At 41.5% G+C, this 21,725-nt stretch overlaps 1 protein-coding gene across 11 annotated transcripts in view; it reads left to right on the forward strand.

The window, feature by feature from the left end:
• mcf2la (mcf.2 cell line derived transforming sequence-like a) overlaps positions 1–21,725 on the forward strand; it is a 207,371-nt gene that overhangs the window by 179,793 nt on the left and 5,853 nt on the right. For 5 of the 11 annotated variants that reach the window (XM_061889826.1, XM_061889831.1, XM_061889823.1 and 2 more), the window contains 11 exons: positions 530–622; positions 745–870; positions 2,033–2,254; positions 2,347–2,439; positions 6,661–6,739; positions 6,814–6,877; positions 6,958–7,058; positions 7,242–7,325; positions 17,355–17,423; positions 17,617–17,685; positions 18,556–18,665. In XM_061889826.1, the coding sequence (XP_061745810.1) occupies positions 530–622; positions 745–870; positions 2,033–2,254; positions 2,347–2,439; positions 6,661–6,739; positions 6,814–6,877; positions 6,958–7,058; positions 7,242–7,325; positions 17,355–17,423; positions 17,617–17,685; positions 18,556–18,665 (1,110 nt within the window). The remainder of the gene's footprint in view (positions 1–529; positions 623–744; positions 871–2,032; positions 2,255–2,346; positions 2,440–6,660; positions 6,740–6,813; positions 6,878–6,957; positions 7,059–7,241; positions 7,326–17,354; positions 17,424–17,616; positions 17,686–18,555; positions 18,666–21,725) is intronic. The other 6 variants (XM_061889824.1, XM_061889825.1, XM_061889827.1 and 3 more) reach the window with 6 other exon arrangements.

A 21,725-nucleotide genomic window follows, 5' to 3' on the forward strand; every position in this document is an offset into this window, starting at 1 on the left:
GAGGAAGGAATTTAAAATCATTTTTAAGGTTGTATTTTTTCTCTAAAATTGTCCATCTGAAAGTTATATGATGCAAAGTTAAAAAAATAAATGAATTTATTTAAACAAGTGAAGACCAAGTCTTTAAAAGATTTTCTTGGATTTTCAAATTCTATTTGAGTTTTGTCTCTCTTGGAATTAAAAATGTCGAGCAAAGCGAGACCAGCTTGCTAGTAAACAAATACAATTTAAAAAAGTAGAGGCAGCTCACTGGTAAGTGCTGCTATTTGAGCCATTTTTAGAACAGGCCAGCGGGCGACTTATCTGGTCCTTACGGGCTACCTGGTGCCCGCGGGCACCGCGTTGGTGACCCCTGGGTTAGAGCGACCACAAATTCAACTCTCACCTACATATGCTCTTGCAGTGATTCAGAAGCTTTTAGATAGACTCTCTTTTTGGACTAAAGCAGACACAAAATATGGTAAAAAGGTCAGAAATTCCACTACACTGCACAATTCAACCTAACAATTGTTAAATGTTTGTGCACTAGGAGTGTCAAAAGAAGCTGGAGCATAAACTCGGATTGGACTCCTACCTCCTCAAACCTGTCCAGAGAATCACCAAGTACCAGCTGCTGTTGAAGGTGACATGGCGCGATGGATGGGGGTTCAAGTTTGTGAGGCAAAAAAAAGTGAATATGCGTCCGTGTGTGTGTGTGTGTGTGTGTGTGTGTGTGTGTGTGTGTGTGTGTGTGTGTGTGTGCAGGAGTTGATCAAATACAGCAAAGGTTGCGACGGCTGCAGCGACCTCCAGGAAGCGCTCTCCTCCATTCTTGGCATCCTAAAAGCAGTCAATGACTCCATGCACCTAATCGCCATTACAGGATATGAGGCACGCATACATGCATTTTAAAGGGGAATATTATCACAATTTCAGAAGGGTTAAAACCAATAAAAATCTGTTCCCAGTGGGTTATTTTATTTTACGATTTTTTTTTATTTTAATTTTACCCATTGTGGAATATCCCGAAAAAAGGCTTTAAAGTGCCTGATTTTTTATATCTGTGAAGCCACCGTCCATTTTCCTGTGACGTCATCCAGTGATATACATGCTATCCAGGCGGATAGCACAGCAAGATATAGCGACATTAGCCCGGATTCAGACTCAGATTTCAGCGGCGTAAGCGATTCAACAGATTACGCATGTATTGAAACGGATGGGTAGAGTATGGAGGCAGATAGCGAAAACGAAATTGAAGAAGAAACTGAAGCTATTGAACGAATCGCTATTGACGTTATTCGGCCATGTCTGCCTTAGCATCGCTGGTAAAATGTGCAGACCAAACAATCGGGACTTTCGCACCTTGTGACACTGGAGCAACTTAAATCTGTCGATTGGTAAGTGTTTGTTTGGCATTAAATGTGGGTGGAGGGAAAGGCTGGATGCAAATACAGCTACAAAAATACATACAGCTAGCCTAAATAGCTTGTTAGCATCGATTAGCTGGCATTCATGCCGCGACCAAATATGTTTGATTAGCACATAAGTCAATAACATCAACAAAACTCACCTTTGTGATTTCATTGACTTTATTGTTGGAAATGCATCTGCAGGATATCCATACATCTCTGTGCCATGTCTGCCTTAGCATCGCCGGTAAATAGCATGTTAGCAACTTGAATCCGTCCCTGATCGTGTTGTTACACCCTCCGACAACCCACCGACGAGGCATGATGTCTCCAAGGTACGAAAAACAGTAAAAAAAAACGAAAATAACAGAGCTGATTTGACTAGATGTTCATCATGTGTTTGAGAAAATGGCGGTTGACTACCTAGGTGACGTCACAACGTGACGTCATTGCTCCGAGAGCAAATAATAGAAAGCCTTTTAATTCGCCAAAATTCACCCATTTAGAGTTTGGTCTTTTTTTTGCAACATCAAGGTATATATTGACGCTTACATAGATCTGGTGATAATGTTCCCCTTTAAGCGAGGTAGATCTTTGTGTCTGTGCAGCTGTGGAGTGACGGTGGCTTTCGTTTCTGCTCTCAGGGGAACCTCTCAGAGCTGGGTCGCTTGCTGATGCAGGGCTCCTTCAGTGTGTGGACCGAGCACAAGAAAGGCCACGCGAAGGTGAAGGACTTGGCCAGGTTCAAGCCCATGCAGAGGCACCTGTTCCTGCACCAGAAGGCCCTGCTCTTCTGTAAGAGGAGGGAGGAGAATGGCGAGGGATACGAAAAAGCTCCGTCTTACAGCTTCAAACACTCACTCAATGTGAGTGTGCTGCCTTTTTAGTAACACAGTCCCACATATGGTATTATAATGCTGCGAAAACTCTATTTCCCTCTGCCTTTTCCACATCTCAGATGAGCGCAGTGGGAATTACAGAGAGCGCTAAAGGGGACAACAAGAAGTTTGAGATTTGGTGTAATTCAAGAGAGGAAGTCTTTATCGTCCAGGTAAGTTTATGTTGCTATTTTGGGTTAAAGGCCTACTGAAATGAGATTTTCTTATTCAAACGGGGATAGCAGGTCCATTCTATGTGTCGTACTTGATCCTTTCGCGAGATTGCCATATTTTTGCTGAAAGGATTTAGTAGAGAACATCGACGATAAACTTTGCAACTTTTGGTCGCTAATAAAAAAGCCTTGCCTTTACTGGAAGTAGCAGACGATGTGCGCGTGACGTCACGGGTTGTGGAGCTCCTCACATCCTTACATTGTTTATAATCATAGCCTCAAGCAGCAAGAGCTATTCGGACTGAGAAAGCGACGATTTCCCCATTAATTTGAGCGAGGATGAAAGATTTGTGGATGAGGAAAGTTAGAGTGAAGCACACCAAAAAAAAGCGACTGCTCTGGGCGGCGGCAGTGTGAGCGTTTCAGATGTAATTAGACACATTTACTAGGATAATTCTGGAAAATCCCATCCATCCATCCTGACCAGATGCCCGAACCACCTCACCTGGCTCGTCTCGATGTGGAGGAGCAGTGGCTTTGCTTTGAGTTCCTCCCGGATGGCAGAGCTTCTCACTCTATCTCTAAGGGAGAGCCCCGCCACACGGCGGTGGAAACTCATTTCGGCCGCTTGTACCCGTGATCTTATCCTTTCGGTCATGACCCAAAGCTCATGACCATAGGTGAGGATGGGAACGTAGATCGACCGGTAAATTGAGAGCCCTGCCTTCCGGCTCAGCTCCTTCTTCACCACAACGGATCGATACAGCGTCCGCATTACTGAAGACGCCGCACCGATCCGCCTGTCGATCTTACGATCCACTCTTCCCCCACTCGTGAACAAGACTCCTAGGTACTTGAACTCCTCCACTAGGGGCAGGGTCTCCTCCCCAACCCGGAGATGGCACTCCACCCTTTTCCGGGAGAGAACCATGGACTCGGATTTGGAGGTGCTGATTCTCATTCCGGCCGCTTCACACTCAGCTGCAAACCGTAATTAGACACATTTACTTGGATAATTCTGGAAAATCCCTCATCTGCTTATTGTGTTAATAGTATTTTAGTGAGATTCTAAAGTCATACCTGAAAGTCGGATGGCTGCGGTGAACGGCAGTGTCTCTGAGAGAAGCCGAGGAGCCAAGATCACAGCTGCCATTTTGACAGCTATAGGAGGAGGTCCCATAATCCACTGAAGTCTCCGGTAAGAGCCGACTTAGTATCACAATTTTCCCATCCAAAAACTTGCTGGTTGACGTAGAGAAACATGTTTGCTTGACCGCTCTGTGTTAAAGCTTCACAGCAAACAAAGAAACACCGGCTGTGTTTCGGTGCTAAATGCAGCTGCAATCCACCACTTTCCACCAACAGCATTGTTCTTTATAGTCTCCATTATTAAATGAACAAATTGCAAAAGATTCAGCAACACAGATGTCCAAAACACTGTGTAATTATGCGATGAAAAGAGACGACTTTTAGCTGTAAATGGTACTGGGCTAATATGTCCGCTACAACCCGAGAGGTCACAAACACACGTCATCATTCCGCGACGATTTTAACAAGAAACTCCGCGGGAAATTTAAAATTGTAATTTAGTAAACTAAAAAGGCCGTATTGGCATGTGTTGCAATGTTAATATTTCATCATTGATATATAAACTATCAGACTGCGTGGTCGGTAGTAGTGGGTTTCAGTAGGCCTTTAAATGAGTGGGTATTGCAGTGATTTCCTGTTTATCTAATTTTGTCCATGCTTAACCATAGCAAATTAATTTCGCAAAGTAGGATTCTTATTAACAAATTGAAAAGTACGTTTCTGAGCATTAGAAGGGCCTTCTAGAAATAACACGCATATACTGTAGTCACCTTTACGCAATATAGTTGCTTTGAGTGCATTCTACTGGAGCAGGGGTCGGGAACCTTTTTGGCTGAGAGAGCCATGAAAGCCAAATATTTTGAAATGTATTTCTGTGAGAGCCCTATAATATTTTTTAATACTGAATACAACTAATTGCGTGCATTTTTAAGTAAGACCAACATTTTGAGAGTATAATAAGTCTCTTATTCTTTTTAGTAACATTGTTTTTCTGAAGCTAACCAATAATAAATAAAATACTTCTTAATGCGACTTCTTGAACTGGTCGGGGAGGAAACGGATGGATGGATTAAAATGCATGAGAATGTTTTATATTTTCAACGTTGTTCTTAACACGTACCGTGAATTGATTTACGTGGAACCCGACTTAAACAAGTTGAAAAACTTATCCGGGTGTTACCATTTAGTGGTCAATTGTACGGAATATGTACTGTACTGTGCAATATACTAATAAAAGTTTCAATCAATCAATCAAAACTGTGATTACCAGCGGAATTATTTATTACTTATCGTGTTAAGCAATGTCAGCTAAGATTTATCTGAGAGCCTGATGCAGTCATCAGAAGAGCCGCATCTGGCTCGAGTACCCCCTGTACTAGAGCTTGGCGATAAAAAGGTATCATTTATTGCGATTGACACGTAAAAAAATCTGTTCAGTAAAACGTTTGTTATATATATAGATGTACATATAAACGGAATACAATGATTTGCAAATCATTTTCAACCCATATTCAGTTGAATATGCTACAAAGACAACATATTTGATGTTCTATGGTGCGTTTTTAGTCTACATTATACCTTTTGTTTTCACCCTCTTTTTGTGCCCTTGTGTGCATTATCGTTTCCATCCTTTGTAACTGAGCTGTGTGGAACAATTTCCCTTGTGGATCTTTAAAGTTTGTTTAAGTCTAAGTCTACAGTCGTAATGCAATTTGGTCAGTACCTAATAAGAATACAGATTTTTGTACCCATCCCTATGGTTCAGTGAAAACTGTCATGAATATGATTTTTTTTTTTTTTTAAATTAATGAATCCTGTTGTTGAAACTCTTACTGTTCCCTTTAATTGAAGTGGTGGGTCTTGGCCTGATTGTAACCAAACTGATTTCAGCTGAAATGTTAATGCTGGACCAATGTTAAAGGCCTACTGAAATTGGATTTTCTTATTTAAACGGGGATAGCAGGTCCCTTCTATGTATCATACTTGATCATTTCGCGATATTGCCATATTTTTGCTGAAAGGATTTAGTAGAGAACATCCACGATAAAGTTCGCAACTTTTGGTCGCTAACAGAAAAGACCTGCCTTTACCGGGAGTCGCAGACGATGACGTCACCTGTTGATGGCTCCTCACATCCTCACATTGTTTTTAATGGGAGCCTCCAACAAAAAGAGTTATTCGGACCGAGAAAACGACAGTTTCCCCATTAATTTGAGCGAGGATGAAATATTTGTGTTTGAGGATATTGATAGCAACGGACTACAAAAAAAAAAAAAATTTAAGTTAAAAAAAAACGCGAATGCATTCGGACGGATTCAGATGTTTTTAGGCACATTTACTAGGATAATTCTGAGAAATCCCTTATCTTTCTATTGTGTTGCTAGTGTTTTAGTGAGTTTAATATTACCTGATAGTCGGAAGGGTGTATCCACGGGTGTGTTGACGCCGGTGTCTGATGGAAGTCGACGGCAACTGTACGGACGGCACAAGCTCAGCTGATCTAAGTGAGTGGCGACTTTTTACCACAATTTTCTCACCGAAAACTGCTGGTTGACAAGTGGTCGGGATCCATGTTCGCTTGACCGCTCTGATCCATAGTAAAGTTTCACCTCCGGGAATTTTAAGCAAGGAATCACCGTGTGTTTTTGTGGCTAAAGGCTAAAGCTTCCCAACTCCATCTTTCTACTTTGACTTCTCCATTATTAATTGAACAAATTGCAAAAGATTCTGCAACGCAGATGTCCAAAATACTGTGTAATTATGCGGTTGAAGCAGACGACTTTTAGCTGTGTGTGCGCGCAGCGCTAATATTTCCTAACAGTCCCGTATGTCACGCGTACACATCAGCATTCTGCGCATTTTCAACAGGACACTTCGCGGGAAATTTAAAATTGCAATTTAGTAAACTAAAAAGGCCGTATTAGCATGTGTTGCAATGTTAATATTTCATCATTGATATATAAACTATCAAACTGCGTGGTCAGTAGTAGTAGGTTTCAGTAGGCCTTTAAAACAAGGACATAACAGAACTATTCCCCTAGTTTTAGTTTAAGCTGGTGAAATACCGCCATGTAATGCAAAAGGAACTGTTACACCATTTTCTGTTTCATTGTGCTGCCGTTTCACATTTAGGCTCCATCGCCTGACATCAAATCATTGTGGGTGAATGAAATCCGCAAAGTTCTCACCCAACAGCTGAAAGCCTACAGAGGTATTGTGCACTCCCACATACGTGCTTCAGTAGCTTTGGATGCGTTTGTAACCTTCTGTCAAAAACGTTTGCAGACGCCAGCCAGCACAAGAGCGGTGACTCTCCAACCCACACCAGCAACAGCTCCATCTCCCTCAGGTTGGTGCTGCGAACCGTTTTAGACCTCAATCTTGCACCTTCATATTGTGGTGGTGATGTTATCTTGTGGTCTTCAAAAGCCCTTTTTGGAGCAGCAGTCAAAGGAACCAGAAAAAGCAAGAGGAGAAGAAGCCAGAGGCGAGCCCCATGTCCGACACCAACTCTTCCCCCAGACACAAAGGTGAATACTCTTGAAGGCGTCTAGGATCCGTTTTAAAACGACTCTGTCTCTTTCACTGATTTGGACTCCTACTCTTCTCTTCACCACCCTCACCCACCTCGTTTCCTTTCGGCGTTTTCCCTTGTGCGTTTGTGATCGCCGTCTTCTTCTTTCGTTTCCCACATTCCACCGCATTGCTTCCAGATGAGACGCTGACGAGTCCGAACACGGACAGATCCTCCGTGGCTAAAAAGCGCTTTACTTTGCAGGGCTTCAAGAGTCCAAAAGGTAACCTGAACAAACCTCAAAGGGCCTCAAACAGTGGTACCCCGGTTTTTGTCAGTGATCAGTTCCAAAAGGTGCCCCAAATTGGACCAAAACCACATGAATTTTTCCTACAAGAAATAATATACATCTAATTGATATTAACAGGCACATTTTGGAAAAAAAATTATGGTAGCACTTTAGTATGGGGAACATATTCACCATTAATTGGTGTAAGGGGTATTTGTTGATAAACCCCAAGGTGCAGAGATGGAGGCAGGCATGGAATGAGCAAACATGATTTTAATATAAATATTAAGACAAAACCAAGCAAAGGGTTCAAACCAAAAGCGTGCACGTGGGCGGATAAAAAACAAAAGGCCTTTAGCATAGAAGCTAACAAGAAACAAAAAGGAACTTTAGCATGGAAGCTAGAGGATAACAAACAGAAAAACTGGAAATAGCTATGGCTAACAAAAACAGCTTACCGCTACGACGACCAGGACAAGATGTAGCATGACAGGTAATAGCTGAAATCAAAACGACACGACAAGAGTGACATGAGGCAACGACAATACAAATGAATATACAATACAATGATCCAGCCACTGACACAAGAAAAGGAGGTACAAATAGGAGCCGGCTGATTGGCAACGGGTGTGGCCAAATGCCAATCAGCCGCAGCTGAAGGGGAACACAGCACTCAGGGAACAAGACAGGAAGCTGACAAAATAAGAGCACTAGACAGGAACTAAGGACAAGAAATACTAAACACAGGAAACAGACAAATGCAGAGGAAAAAACTAAAACATAGACAAACTGTCAGGGGCAAGCCGGACAATTAGTTTCTTATTAAAGTACCCTATTTTTCGGACTATAAGTCGCAGTTTTTTTCATAGTTTGACCAGGGGTGCGACTTACACTCAGGGGCAACATTCCCTCTAAGGTAAGCGCCTATGCAATTGTACAATGCTCACGGCAAATATAGGCAAAATCGAATAAAAACATAAGTGCATAACAGTGTGCACGTTTATCGTCGCTCACATTTGCGCCACTGAATGCTCAAGGAGTTTTGGCGTTTGCTCACACATATGATGGAAAATTGCTCAAGAGTGACTTATGTGTGAAATTATTAACACATTACCGTAAAATATCAAATAATATTATTTAACGTATTCACGTAAGAGACCAGACATATAAGATTTCATGGGATTTAGCGATAAGGAGTGACAGATTGTTTGGTAAACGTATAGCATGTTCTATATGTTATAGTTATTTGAATGACTCTTACCATAATATGTTACGTTAACATACCAGGCACCTTCTCAGTTGGTTATTTATGCGTCATATAACGTACACTTATTCAACCTATTGTTCACTATTCTTTATTTATTTTAAATTGCCTTTCAAATGTCTGTTCCTGGTGTTGGGTTTTATCAAATAAATTTCCCCCAAAAATGCGACTCATACTCCAGTGCGACTTATGTTTTTCCCTTCTTTATTATGCATTTTCGGCAAGTGCGACTTATACTCCGAAAAATACGGTAACAAAGACTTAATTATTTAGTTATTTGGACACTAGGAGAACATATAAGGGTTAGGGTTAGGGTTACTAATAAGCAATAATTCTTAGGTTATTGAGGGAAGACTCTTAGTTAAAGGGGAACATTATCACCAAACCTATGCAAGCGTCAATATATACCTTGATGTTGCAGAAAAAAGACAGTGTATTTTTTGGACCTATTTCCGAACTCTAAATGGGTGAATTTTGGCGAATTAAACGCCTTTCTGTTAATCGGTCTTGTAGCAATGACGTCAGAACGTGACGTCACCGAGGGAATACGCCCGCCATTTTAATTTTCACATTACAAACACCGGGTCTCAGCTCTGTTATTTTCCGTTTTTTCGCCTATTTTTTGGAACCTTGGAGACATCATGCCTCGTCGGTGTGTTGTCGGAGGGTGTAACAACACTAACAGGGAGGGATTCCAGTTGCACCACTGGCAAGAAATCTGCCGCCAGACCCCCATTGAGTGTCTGCACATTTTACCGGCGATGCTAAGACAGACATGGCACAGAGATGTATGGATAACCTGCAGATGCATTTGCAACGATTAAGTCAACGAAATCACAAAGGTGAGTTTTGTTGATGTTGTTGACTTATGTGCTAATCAGACATATTTGGTCGTAGCATGACTGCCAGCTAATTGATGCTAACATGCTATGCTAATCGATGCTAACATGCTATTTACGCTAGTTGTATGTACATTTGAAACTAGATACCCACATTTAATGCGAAAAAAACACTTACCAATCAAGGGATTTAACTTACTCCAGTGTCACAAGATGCGAAAGTCCTGAACGTTTGGTCCACACATTTTACCGGCGATGCTAATAAGGCAGCCATGCTATGGGCCACTTCATTAGGTACACCCATGCTATGGCCGAATAGCGTCAATAGCTATTCGCTCAATAGCTTCGGTTTATTCTTCAATTTCGTTTTCGCTATCTGCCTCCATACTCCGACCATCTGTTTTAATACATGCGTAATCTGTTGAATCGCTGAAATCCGAGTCTGAATCCGAGCTAATGTCGCTATATTTTGCTGTGGTAACCGCCATGTTGTTTGTATTGGCAGCACTGTATGACGTCAAAGGGAAATGGACAGTCGCATCGCAAATAGCGAAAATCAATAACTTTAAAGCTTTTTTTAGGGATATTCCGGGAGGTGTAAAATTAAAAAAAAAACTACGAAAAATAAAACAAGCCACTGGGAACTGATTTTTATTGTTTTTAACCCTTTTGAAATTGTGATAATGTTCCTCTTTAATGGTTAATGGCTTATTGGTTGTATAATAAGGCCATACTGAATAAGGTATTAATATGTACCTAATAATGAGTAAGAGCCAATATTTTACTAATTTGCATGTCAATAAGTAATTAATTAATGGTGAATGTGTTCCCCATACTTAAGTGTTACCAATATTATAGTTATAGTTTCACATGCAAATCCATGAAATACTCTTGATAAATTAACAACATTACAGGGTGGGCACACATACCAGTTTGTCTGTTTGGCTAATTGATAAAAAACGTTTTACAAAAACCCAAATTTTCGTCGGAATCTGAATCATAGTAAAAAATATGGGGTACAAAAACCAAGGTACTGCTCTGTATTGGAATGCCCATAAACTGCATTTTTTCTTTTGATTCAACCCATTAGGATCCGGATGATATGAATTACTAGTAGAATTCCACATGCACCAACAATTTAGAACCTAATCTAATGGGATTCAGGGAGTTTTGTTTGCATACCAGCACACACGGAAATGCTTCGGTCGGGTTTACTGCAGCATTCCCTACTCCAGTGGTCGGCAACCCAAAGTGGTGAAAGAGCCATATTGGACCAAAAATACAAAAAAAACAAAAAACTAAAAGCCGTATATATATGAAGGCAACACATGACACGAGTGTTTATATTAGCTATATTAGCCTACTATCGTCTGCCTCACAATACGAAGTTCCTGCAGTCCTGGGTTCAATCCCAGGCTCGAGATCTTTCTGTGTGGAGTTTGCATGTTCTCCCCGTGAATGCGTGGGTTCCCTCTGGGTACTCCGGCTTCCTCCCACTTCCAAAGACATGCACCTGGGGATAGGTTGATTGGCAACACTAAATTGGCCCTAGTGTGTGAATGTGAGTGTGAATGTTTTCTGTCTCTGTGTTGGCCCTGTTTTCTGTCTCAGTTTCATTCCTGCGGAATGAAACTGGGATAGGCTCCAGCAACCCCGAAATGGCAACACTAAATTGGCCCTAGTGTGTGAATGTGAGTGTGAATGTTGTCTGTCTATCTGTGTTGGCCCTGTGATGAGGTGGCGACTTGTCCAGGGTGTACCCCGCCTTCCGCCCGATTGTAGCTGAGATAGGCGCCAGCGCCCCCCGTGACCCCAAAAGGGAATAAGCGGTAGAAAATGGATGGATGGAAAGCCTACTCTCAAAATGACTGTGTTGCAGGCTGACACAAATCTTCGTTGACCGGATGGCCGGCACGCAGATAGTTTGGTGAAAATCCTGGCGCGATGACATGTAGAAAGGGTGTTAGAGGCATTGTCATCACGGCACACGGTCAAAGTTTACCCGGGAGATTTCTGATAGACATTAAAACTGGAAATCTACCGGAATTTTTCGGGCGGTCGGCAAGTATGCGGCTGAGCCACATCAGAGTGGTCAAAAAGCCGCATGCGGCTCCTGAGCTGCGGGTTGCCGACCCCTGCTCTATGAGTTCGGGGATCCTTGGCTTGAAAAACTGTAAGTTAAATCAATTGGTGCCAAATGTTCCATAAAACTTTAACATGACAAACATGCATGCATATTTTTTGTTAAATAAGATAACACAGAAAAGTATTATCTACGGTTGTACTGACCCGATATTGATATTGGATATTGGTCCGATACGGCAAAGAATATAAAATCTCCAATAGTATGCAAGGCTAGACAGCAGTTAACCTACTCAATGGCCTAGTGGTTAGAGCAGGGGTCACCAACGCGGTGCCCGCGGGCTCCAGGTCGCCCGTAAGGACCAGATGAGTAGCTCGCGGGCCAGTTCTAAAAATTGCTCAAATAGCAGCACTTACCAGTGAGCTGCCTCTATTTTTTAAATTGTATTTATTTACTAGCAAGCTGGTCTCGCTCTGCTTGACATTTTTAATTCTAAGAGAGACAAAACTCAAATTTTGAAAATCCAAGAAAATATTTTAAAGACTTGGTTTTCACTTGTTTGAATAAATTCATTTATTTTTTTACTTTGCTTCTTATAACTTTCAGAAAGACAATTTTAGAGAAAAATTACAACCTTGAAAATGATTTTAGGATTTTTAAACACATATATCTTTTTACCTTTTAAATTCCTTCCTCTTCTTTCCTGACAATTTAAATCAATGTTCAAGTAAATTGTTTTTATTGTAAAGAATATATCAATTTTAATTTAATTCTTCATTTTAGCTTTTGTTTTTTCGACAAAGAATATTTGTGAAATATTTCTTCAAACTTATTATGATTAAAATTCCAAAAAATTATTCTGGCAAATCTAGAAAATCTTTAGATTCAAATTTAAATCTTTTTTCAAAGTCTTTTGAATTTCTTTTAAAATGTTTGTTCTGGAATATCTACAAGAAATAATGATTTGTCTTTGTTAGAAATATAGCTTGGTCCAATTTGTTATATATTATAACAAAGTGCAGATTGGATTTTAACCTATTTAAAACATGTCATCAAAATTCTAAAATTAATCTTAATCAGAAAAAATTACTAATGATGTACCCATCCATCCATCCATTTTCTAACGCTTATTCCCCCTTGGGGTCGCGGGGGGCGCTGGCGCCCATCTCAGCTACAATCGGGCGGAAGGCGGGGTACACCCTGGACCATAAATTAATTTTTTGATTTTTTTCAAAAAAATTCAAATCAGCTAGTTTTTCCTCTTCTTTTTTTCGGTTTAATTTTGAATTTTGAAGAGTCGAAATTGAAGATAAACTATGTTTCAAAATTAAATTTTCATTTTTTTCCTGTTTTCTCCTCTTTTAAACCGTTCAATTAAGTGTTTTTTTTCATAATTTGTTCTCTACAAAAAACCTTCCGTAAAAGGAAAAAAAATGTACGACGGAATGACAGACAGAAATACCATTTAAAAAAAATAAATAAATATAGATTTATTTCATAAAGGTAAATTGAGCAAATTGGCTATTTCTGGCAATTTAAGTGTATATCAAACTGGTAGTCCTTCGCATTAATCAGTACCCAGGAAGTAGCTCTTGATTTCAAAAAGGTTGGTGACCCCTGTGTTAGAGTGTCCGCCCTGAGATCGGTAGGTTGTGAGTTCAAACCCCGGCCGAGTCATACCAAAGACTATAAAAATGGGACCCGTTACCTCCCTGCTCGGCACTCAGCTTAATTATTCCCGGGCGTGGCCACTGCTGCTGCCCACTGCTCCCCTCACCTCCCAGGGAATGAACAAGGGAATGGGTCACATGCACAGGACACATTTCACCACACCCAGTGTGTGTGACAATCATTGGTACTTTAATGCTTAATATCCTCTAATAAGCACACAAGGTTGGTATTTTCTTGTATTTTAGTGAAGTCATGTAAGAAAGGTAAACATACTAGGAGCTAGCAGCGACACAACAAGCTATACATATGTAGTAAATGTCCTTAATTGAACAATGTTGCAGGCTGACATACGATAATCATAGATATAAACAAGTATCAAAAACTTATAGTTGCATATTACTTACAGAAACCATGTCTCCAAGGCAGAAGCTTATTAGAAAGAATGCAGTAACAAACATGTCCGTATCATCCAACTCACTGCACCATGACTCATGGTGGTCACAATAATAAGTTATTGTGACCAATAGGTATCACCCCCAAAAATAAATTACCACTCCACTTCAACTTGAAGACGGCATGATTCCATTCAAGGTGGTTAATAAAGAATAAGTTAGTGTATGAAGGGAAATCAATGCAATGATTCCACAAACACACAAAAACAATTTAGAAGTAAAAACATTTTTTTTCTGCAACTACAAAATTGATTTGCAGGTATAAAATAATTTTCGTAAATTAAAAAAAATATTTGTAAGTAAAAAGTTTGTTTTTAATACATTTTCTGCAAGTAAAAATTTTTTTTTTCTGCAGGTTAAAAAAACAAATCTTGCGTATAAAATAACATCTCCTACAATTAAGGAAAACATTCTCAAATATAAAAAAATATTTTCTTCAAGTTAAAACTTTTGGCTGTAATTCACCTTGATCCACACGCTTGCACTCCGAGCACCTGCAATTTGCAGTCTACGACAACAGGTGGTGCTGCTGAGTCAATTTTTAGATTGCCAGAGTTACTATTATTTGCGTATGGTGCCGTCCGTCAGACACAAGTTCAACTTGTAAGTTTCCCTTCTCTTCTGTACGCCATTTTAAGACCCACCCTGCTTCTTTTATTATTGTTATCCCTGTGTATTACTGTTTTTAATTGAAAAATATTTTTTTTTACCTGCAGAAAAATAGTTTTTATACTTGCTAATCCTTTTTTTAACTCAAAAAATATTTTTTTTCCCTTTGGAAATGTTTTTTTTTACTTGCAGAAAAATGTTTTTTCTCGCGACCCCAAAAGGGCCAAGCGGTAGAAAATGTTTTTACTCACTTGTGTGAGTAAAAACATTTTGTGTTGGAGCTTAAGCCGTCATTTTTGACTCCATATTAGTGTTTCATGCCGAGCATTGTTTGACTAAATTTCCCAGAGCAAACCTTTTCAAACACATTACATAATAGCTATGTATGTATGAATGATTCAGATTCGGCCTGGTATTACATAACATCGATATAGGTATCGGCCAATACTCGACAATCCACTGTTGGTATCGGAAGTGAGAAAATGGTCAAGACACCCCTAGTATTTTATGTATTATTATTAAATGCAGACATTTTCAGCATTAAGGGTTGGAATTGGGGGTTAAAGGCCTACTGAAATGAGATTTTCTTATTCAAACAGGGATAGCAGGTCCATTCTATGTGTCATACTTGATCATTTTGCGATATTGCCATATTTTTGCTGAAAGGATTTAGTAGAGAACATCGCCGATTAAGTTCGCAACTTTTGGTCGCTAATAAAAAAGCCTTGCCTGTACCGGAAGTAGCAGACGATGTGCGCGTGACGTCACGGGTTGTGGAGCTCCTCACATTGTTTATAATCATAGCCACCAGCAGCAAGTGCAATTCTGACCGAGAAAGCGACGAGTTCCCCATTATTTGAGCGAGGATGAAAGATTAATGGATGAGGAAAGTTAGAGTGACGCAGTAACATTTTTTTAAAAAAAGGCGACGGCAGTAGGAGCCATTCAGATGTTATTAGACACATTTACTAGGATAATTCTGGAAAATCCCTTACCTGCTTATTGTGGAAATAGTGTTTTAGTGAGATTAAAAAGTCATACCTGAAAGTCGTAGGGCTGCGGTGAACGCCAGTGTCTCTGAGAGAAGCCAATGGAGGAGCCAAGATCACAGCTGCCTTTTTGACAGCTGCTGCAGGAGGTCGCATAATCCACTCAAGTCTCCGGTAAAAGCCGACTTAATATCACAATTTTGCCATCCAAAAACTTGCTGGTTGACGTAGAGAAACATGTTTGCTTGACCGCTCTGTGTCAAAGCTTCACAACAACAAAAAAGAAACACCGGCTGTGTTTCGGTGCTAAAGGCAGCTGCAATCCACCACTTTCCACCAACAGCATTCTTCTTTATAGTTTCCATTATTAATTGAACAAATTGCAAAAGATTCAGCAACACAGATGTCCAAATTACTGTGTAATTATGCGATGAAAAGAGACGACTTTTAGCTGTAAGTGGTGCTGGGCTGAAATGTCCCCTCCAACCAATATCGTCACAAACACGCCTCATCATTCCGCGACGTTTTCAACAACAAACTCCGCGGGAAATTTAAAATTGTAATTTAGTAAACTAAAAACGCCGTATTGGCATGTGTTGCAATGTTAATAGTTCATCATTGATATATAAACTATCAGACTGCGTGGTCTCTATCAGTGGGTTTCAGTAGGCCTTTAAATCACCAAATGATTCCCGGGCGCAGGCACCACTGCTGCTCACTGCTCACCTTTGGAGATGGGTCAAATGCAGAGGGTAATTTCATTGCACCTGGTGTGTGTGTGACAATCATTGCCAGTTTAACTTTAATTTGACAAAACCAGTACATTTATGGGCAATAAAGAGAGTTTAAAGGCCTACTGAAACCCACTACTACCGACCACGCAGTCTGATAGTTTATATATCAATGATGAAATATTAACATTGCAACACATGCCAATACGGCCTTTTTAGTTTTTTACTAAATTACAATTTTTAATTTCCCGCGGAGTTTCTTGTTGAAAACGTCACGGAATGATGAGGTGTGCGCGTGACGTCTCGGGTTGGAGGGGACATATTATCGCAGCACCACTTGCTGCTAAAAGTCGTCTCTTTTCATCGTGCAATTACACAGTATTTTGGACATCTGTGTTGCTGAATCTTTTGCAATTTGTTCAATTAATAATGGAGAAGTCAAAGTAGAAAGATGGAGGTGGAAAGCTTTAGCCTTTAGCCACACAAACACACAGTGTTTCCTTGTTTAAAATTCCCGGAGGTGAAGCTTTTCTATGGATCAGAGGGGTCAAGCGAACATGGATCGGCAGGTTTCGGTGAAAATATTTTGGTAAAAAGTTGCCTCTTACCGGAGATCAGCTGAGCATGCGCCGTCCATGCAGCTGCCGTGACTTCCCTCAGGGACTGGCGTCAAGACACCCGTGGATACACCCCTCCGACTATCAGGTACTATATAATCTCACTAAAACACTAGCAACACAATAGAAAGATAAGGGATTTCCCAGAATTATCCTAGTAAATCTGTCTAAAAACATCTGAATCTGTCCCAAGGCAATTGCCTTTTTTTTTTCTAGTCCTTCGCTATCAAGATCCTAATTCACAAATCTTTCATCCTTGCTCAAATTAATGGGGAAATTGTCGTTTTCTCGGTCTGAATACCTCTTGCTGCTGGAGGCTCACATCATAAACAATGTGAGGACGTGAGGAGCCCTCACCCTTGTGATGTCATCATCTGCTACTTCCGGTACAGGCAAGGCTTTTTTATTAGCGACCAAAAGTTGAGAACTGTATCATCGATGTTCTCTACTAAATCCTTTCAGCAAAAATATGGCAATATCGCGAAATGATCAAGTATGACACATAGAATGGACCTGCTATCCCCGTTTAAGTAAGAAAATCTCATTTCAGTAGGCCTTTTTAAACATCCCTCCACTCATCCTCCTGGTGGTCACAATGCAGCATTACATGAGTCCTGTGCTGCAGCCAACAAAACACACCAGCTTGCTGTTTGGGGACCAAATAACAAAAGTGTTTTCCTGTTTGGCTGCATCTTGTCTTCTCTGCCTTACTATTCTCTGTCTCTGTGCCCTGTCTTCACCCTCCCTGCCTGTGTGACGGGGTTCCAGCCTTGAGCCCCGAGCACAGTGCCAAGCGCAACTTGGTCAAGAGTGACCCAACGCCGCTTGGGCTCAGAGGTATAATAATGCCCTCCAACAGGTTGTCTGTCCACCATGTGTGTTGTCATTGTGTTACTCAGAAGTCTTCAATGATGACATTAAGACATAACATTCTATTATTCACAGGTTCTGATCATCATCATCATGTTGTCTTGTCTCTTTAAATTGGAGTTGCTTTTCTCTTGATTATTGCTTGTTTGTCCGCGTCCAGCTTCTCACGTCAGTCTGAGCAAGGTCAAATGGACCAGCACCTCCAGTTTGTTGCAAAGCAAGCGGCGAGGTACGGAGCAGCCATTTTTTGGCCGTGTGCTGTGATTTGCTCTGCTTACCGTTTCAATTTAGTGTTGCCAGCATAACGGGGATCCGTTGTGGAGTTTGTGCTTTCCACACGCATCTTTTTCCTGTGTGCCATTGTGTCTCCTCCTTCATGTTGCCATTTTCATCTCCATAATCTACATGTAAAACGCGACATGTCCACCGCTCGGCTGTCGAGAGCCTGCTGACGTACTGCATAACAGTGTGGTACGCCAGCTGCACTGAAGCACACAAACAGGCGATTCAGAGGGTCATAATGTCTGCACAAAAAATCATCGGCTGTCCCCTGCCCTCCCTGAAGGATTTACACAACTCCCGTTGCCTCAACAGAGCAAAAAACATTACCAAGGACAGCACACACCCTGGCTTCCACCTGTTCGACTTGCTACCATCAGGCAGGTGCTACAGGTGCATCAGAGCCAGAACAAACAGGCTCAAAGACAGCTTCCTTCCCAAAGCTGTCACCATGTTGAACTCTAACTTATAATAATAACTCACCACTATACAATATCATGCCCTAATACCCTACTGTGCAATACTACCCTTCGAGTGCAATACGTCCGACACTGATTTCTATTTATTACTTCGGGACTCTTGTCTTGTTCTGTATATTGTACAGTATTTTGTATTTATATAGTCTTTTGTATATTGTACAGGATTGCTTATTATTTTTATTGGATAGTAGTCTATTTCCATTTATTACCTCTTGTGTTATTTATTTCACCCCATATTTGTTCCCACTACCGCACCTTAAGTTGGAGTCTTTAATCTTGTTATATGCAAATATAATGACAATAAAGTCCATTCTATTCTATTTTATGTCGTCTTTGCACAGGTTGGACCAAGACGTCTCTGTCGGTGGACGCCTCCGAGGAGAATGATGACTACTCCAGTGGAGAGGAGCCATTGAATTCTGACCCCGAGGACGATGGAGCACAGAAGCTGGTGAGAGTTGCTCGCCTGTCGTTTTGTAACAATTCTTGCATGACAGCAGGGGTGTCAAACTCGTTTTCGTTGAGGGGCACATCAAAATTACGGCTGGCCTCTGAGGAAAAATGTACTGTATAATCGCCTTTTGACTTTACTAGGGCTGTCAAAAATGTTTACAAACGTGATTAATCACCAAAAAATAATGATCGCATTAATCATATATGTACATCCATCCATCCATCCATCTTCTTCCGCTTATCCGAGGTCGGGTCGCGGGGGCAACAGCCTAAGCAGGGAAACCCAGACTTCCCTCTCCCCAGCCACTTCGTCCAGCTCTTCCCAGGGGATCCCGAGTTGTTCCCAGGTCGGCCAAGAGACATAGTCTTCCCAACGTGTCCTGTGGCCTCCTACCGGTTGGACATGCTCTAAACACCTCCCTGGGGAGGCGTTCGGGTGGCATCCTGACCAGATGCCCGAACCACCTCATCTGGCTCCTCTCGATGTGAAGGAGCAGTGGCTTTACTTTGAGTTCCTCCCGGATGGCAGAGCTTCTCACCCTATCTCTAAGGGAGAGCCCCGCCACACGGCGGAGGAAACTCATTTCGGCCGCTTGTACCCGTAATCTTATCCTTTCGGTCATGACCCAAAGCTCATGACCATAGGTGAGGATGGGAACGTAGATCGACCGGTAAATTGAGAGCTTTGCCTTCCGGGTCAGCTCCTTCTTCACTACAACGGATCGGTACAACGTCCGCATTACTGAAGACGCCGCACCAATCCGCCTGTCGATCACACGATCCACTCTTCCCTCACTCGTGAACTCCTCCACTTGGGGCAGGGTCTCCTCCCCAACCCGGAGATGGCAGTCCACCCTTTTCCGGGCGAGAACCATGGATTCGGACTTGGAGGTGCTGATTCTCATTCCGGTCGCTTCACACTCGGCTGCGAACTGATCCAGTGAGAGCTGAAGATCCCGGTCAGATGAAGCCATCAGGACCACATCATCTGCAAAAAGCAGAGACCTAATCCTGCGGTCACCAAACCGGAACCCCTCAACGCCTTGACTGCGCCTAGAAATTCTGTCCATAAAAGTTATGAACAGAATCGGTGACAAAGGACAGCCTTGGCGGAGTCCAACCCTCACTGGAAACGTGTCCGACTTACTGCTGGCAATGCGGACCAAGCTCTGGCACTGATCGTACAGGGAGCGGACCGCCACTGTAAGACAGTCCGATACCCCATACTCTCTGAGCACTCCCCACAGGACTTCCCGAGGGACACGGTCGAATGCCTTCTCCAAGTCCACAAAGCACATGTAGACTGGTTGGGCAAACTCCCATGCACCCTCAAGAACCCTGCTGCATATATGCAGCAGGGTTCTTGAGGGTGCATGATTAATAAAGAGCAATTTTCCCTCCAATTTTTCATATGTGTGAACAAACGCCAAAACTCCTTGAGCATTCAGTGGCGCACATGTGAGCGACGGCTGACGTGCACACTGTTATGCGCTTATCTTTGTATTCGATTTTGTTTGCGGCCTAGATTTGCCGTGCGCTAAGGACGCGTGAGCAGTGTGCAATTGCACAGGCGCGTACCTTAGACGGAACATTGATAAAGAGTATATATCTATATATATATATATATACAGTGGGGCAAAAAAGCATTTAGTCAGCCACCGATTGTGCAAGTTCTGCCTCTTAAAATGATGACAGAGGTCTGTAATTTTCATCATAGGTACACTTCAACTGTGAGGGACAGAATGTGAAAAAAAAATCCAGGAATTCACATTGTAGGAATTTTAAATAATTTATTTGTAAATTATGGTGGAAAACAAGTATTTGGTCACTTCAAACAAGGAAGATCTCTGGCTCTCACAGACCTGTAACTTCTTCTTTAAGAAGCTCTTCTGTCCTCCACTCGTTACCTGTATTAATGGAACCTGTTTGAACTCGTTATCTGTATAAAAGAAACCTGTCCACAGCCTCAAACAGTCAGACTCCAAACTCCACTATGGCCAAGACCAAAGAGCTGTCGAAGGACACCAGGAAAAGAATTGTAGACCTGCACCAGACTGGGAAGAGTGAATCTACAATAGGCAAGCAGCTTGGTGTGGAAAAAAATCAACTATGGGAGCAATTATCAGAAATCGGAAGACATACAAGACCACTGATAGTCTCCCTTGATCTGGGGCTCCACGCAAGATCTTATCCCGTGGGGTCAAAATAGTCATGAGAACGGTGAACAAAAATCCCAGAACAACACGAGGGGACCTGGTGAATGACCTGCAAAGAACTGGGACCAAAGTAACAAAAGTTATCATGAATAACAGGGAATTAAATCCTGCAGTGCCAGATGTATCCCCCTGCTTAGGCCAGTGCATGTCCAGGCCTGTCTGAAGTTTGCCAGAGAGCACATGGATGATACAGCAGAGGATTGGGAGAATGTCATGTGGTCAGATGAAACCAAAATAGAACTTTTTGGTATAAACTCAACTCGTCGTGTTTGGAGGAACAAGAATACTGAGTTGCATCCCAAGAACACCATACCTACTGTGAAGCATGGGGGTGGAAACATCATGCTTTGGGGCTGTTTTTCTGCTAAGGGGACAGGACGATTGATCCGTGTTAAGGAAAGAATGAATGGGGCCATGTATTGTGAGATTTTGAGCTAAAACCTCCTTTTTTCAGTGAGAGCTTTGAATGGTTGACCAAATACGTATTTTCCACCATAATTTACAAATAAATTCTTTAAAATTCCTACAATGTGAATTCCTGGATTATTTTTTCACATTCTGTCTCTCACAGTTGAAGTGTACCTATGATGAAAATTACAGACCTCTGTCATCATTTTAAGTGGGAGAACTTGCACAATCGGTGGCTGACTAAATACTTTTTTGCCCTACTGTGTGTGTGTGTGTATATATATATATGTATGTATGTATATATATATATGTGTGTGTGTGTGTGTGTGTGTGTGTGTGTGTGTGTGTGTGTATGTATATATATATATATATATATATATATGTATATATATATGTGTATATGTATGTGTGGGAAAAAATCACAAAACTACTTC

Source organism: Nerophis ophidion, linkage group LG27, assembly GCF_033978795.1.
Source record: "Nerophis ophidion isolate RoL-2023_Sa linkage group LG27, RoL_Noph_v1.0, whole genome shotgun sequence".
Classification (NCBI taxonomy): Eukaryota; Metazoa; Chordata; class Actinopteri; order Syngnathiformes; family Syngnathidae; genus Nerophis; species Nerophis ophidion.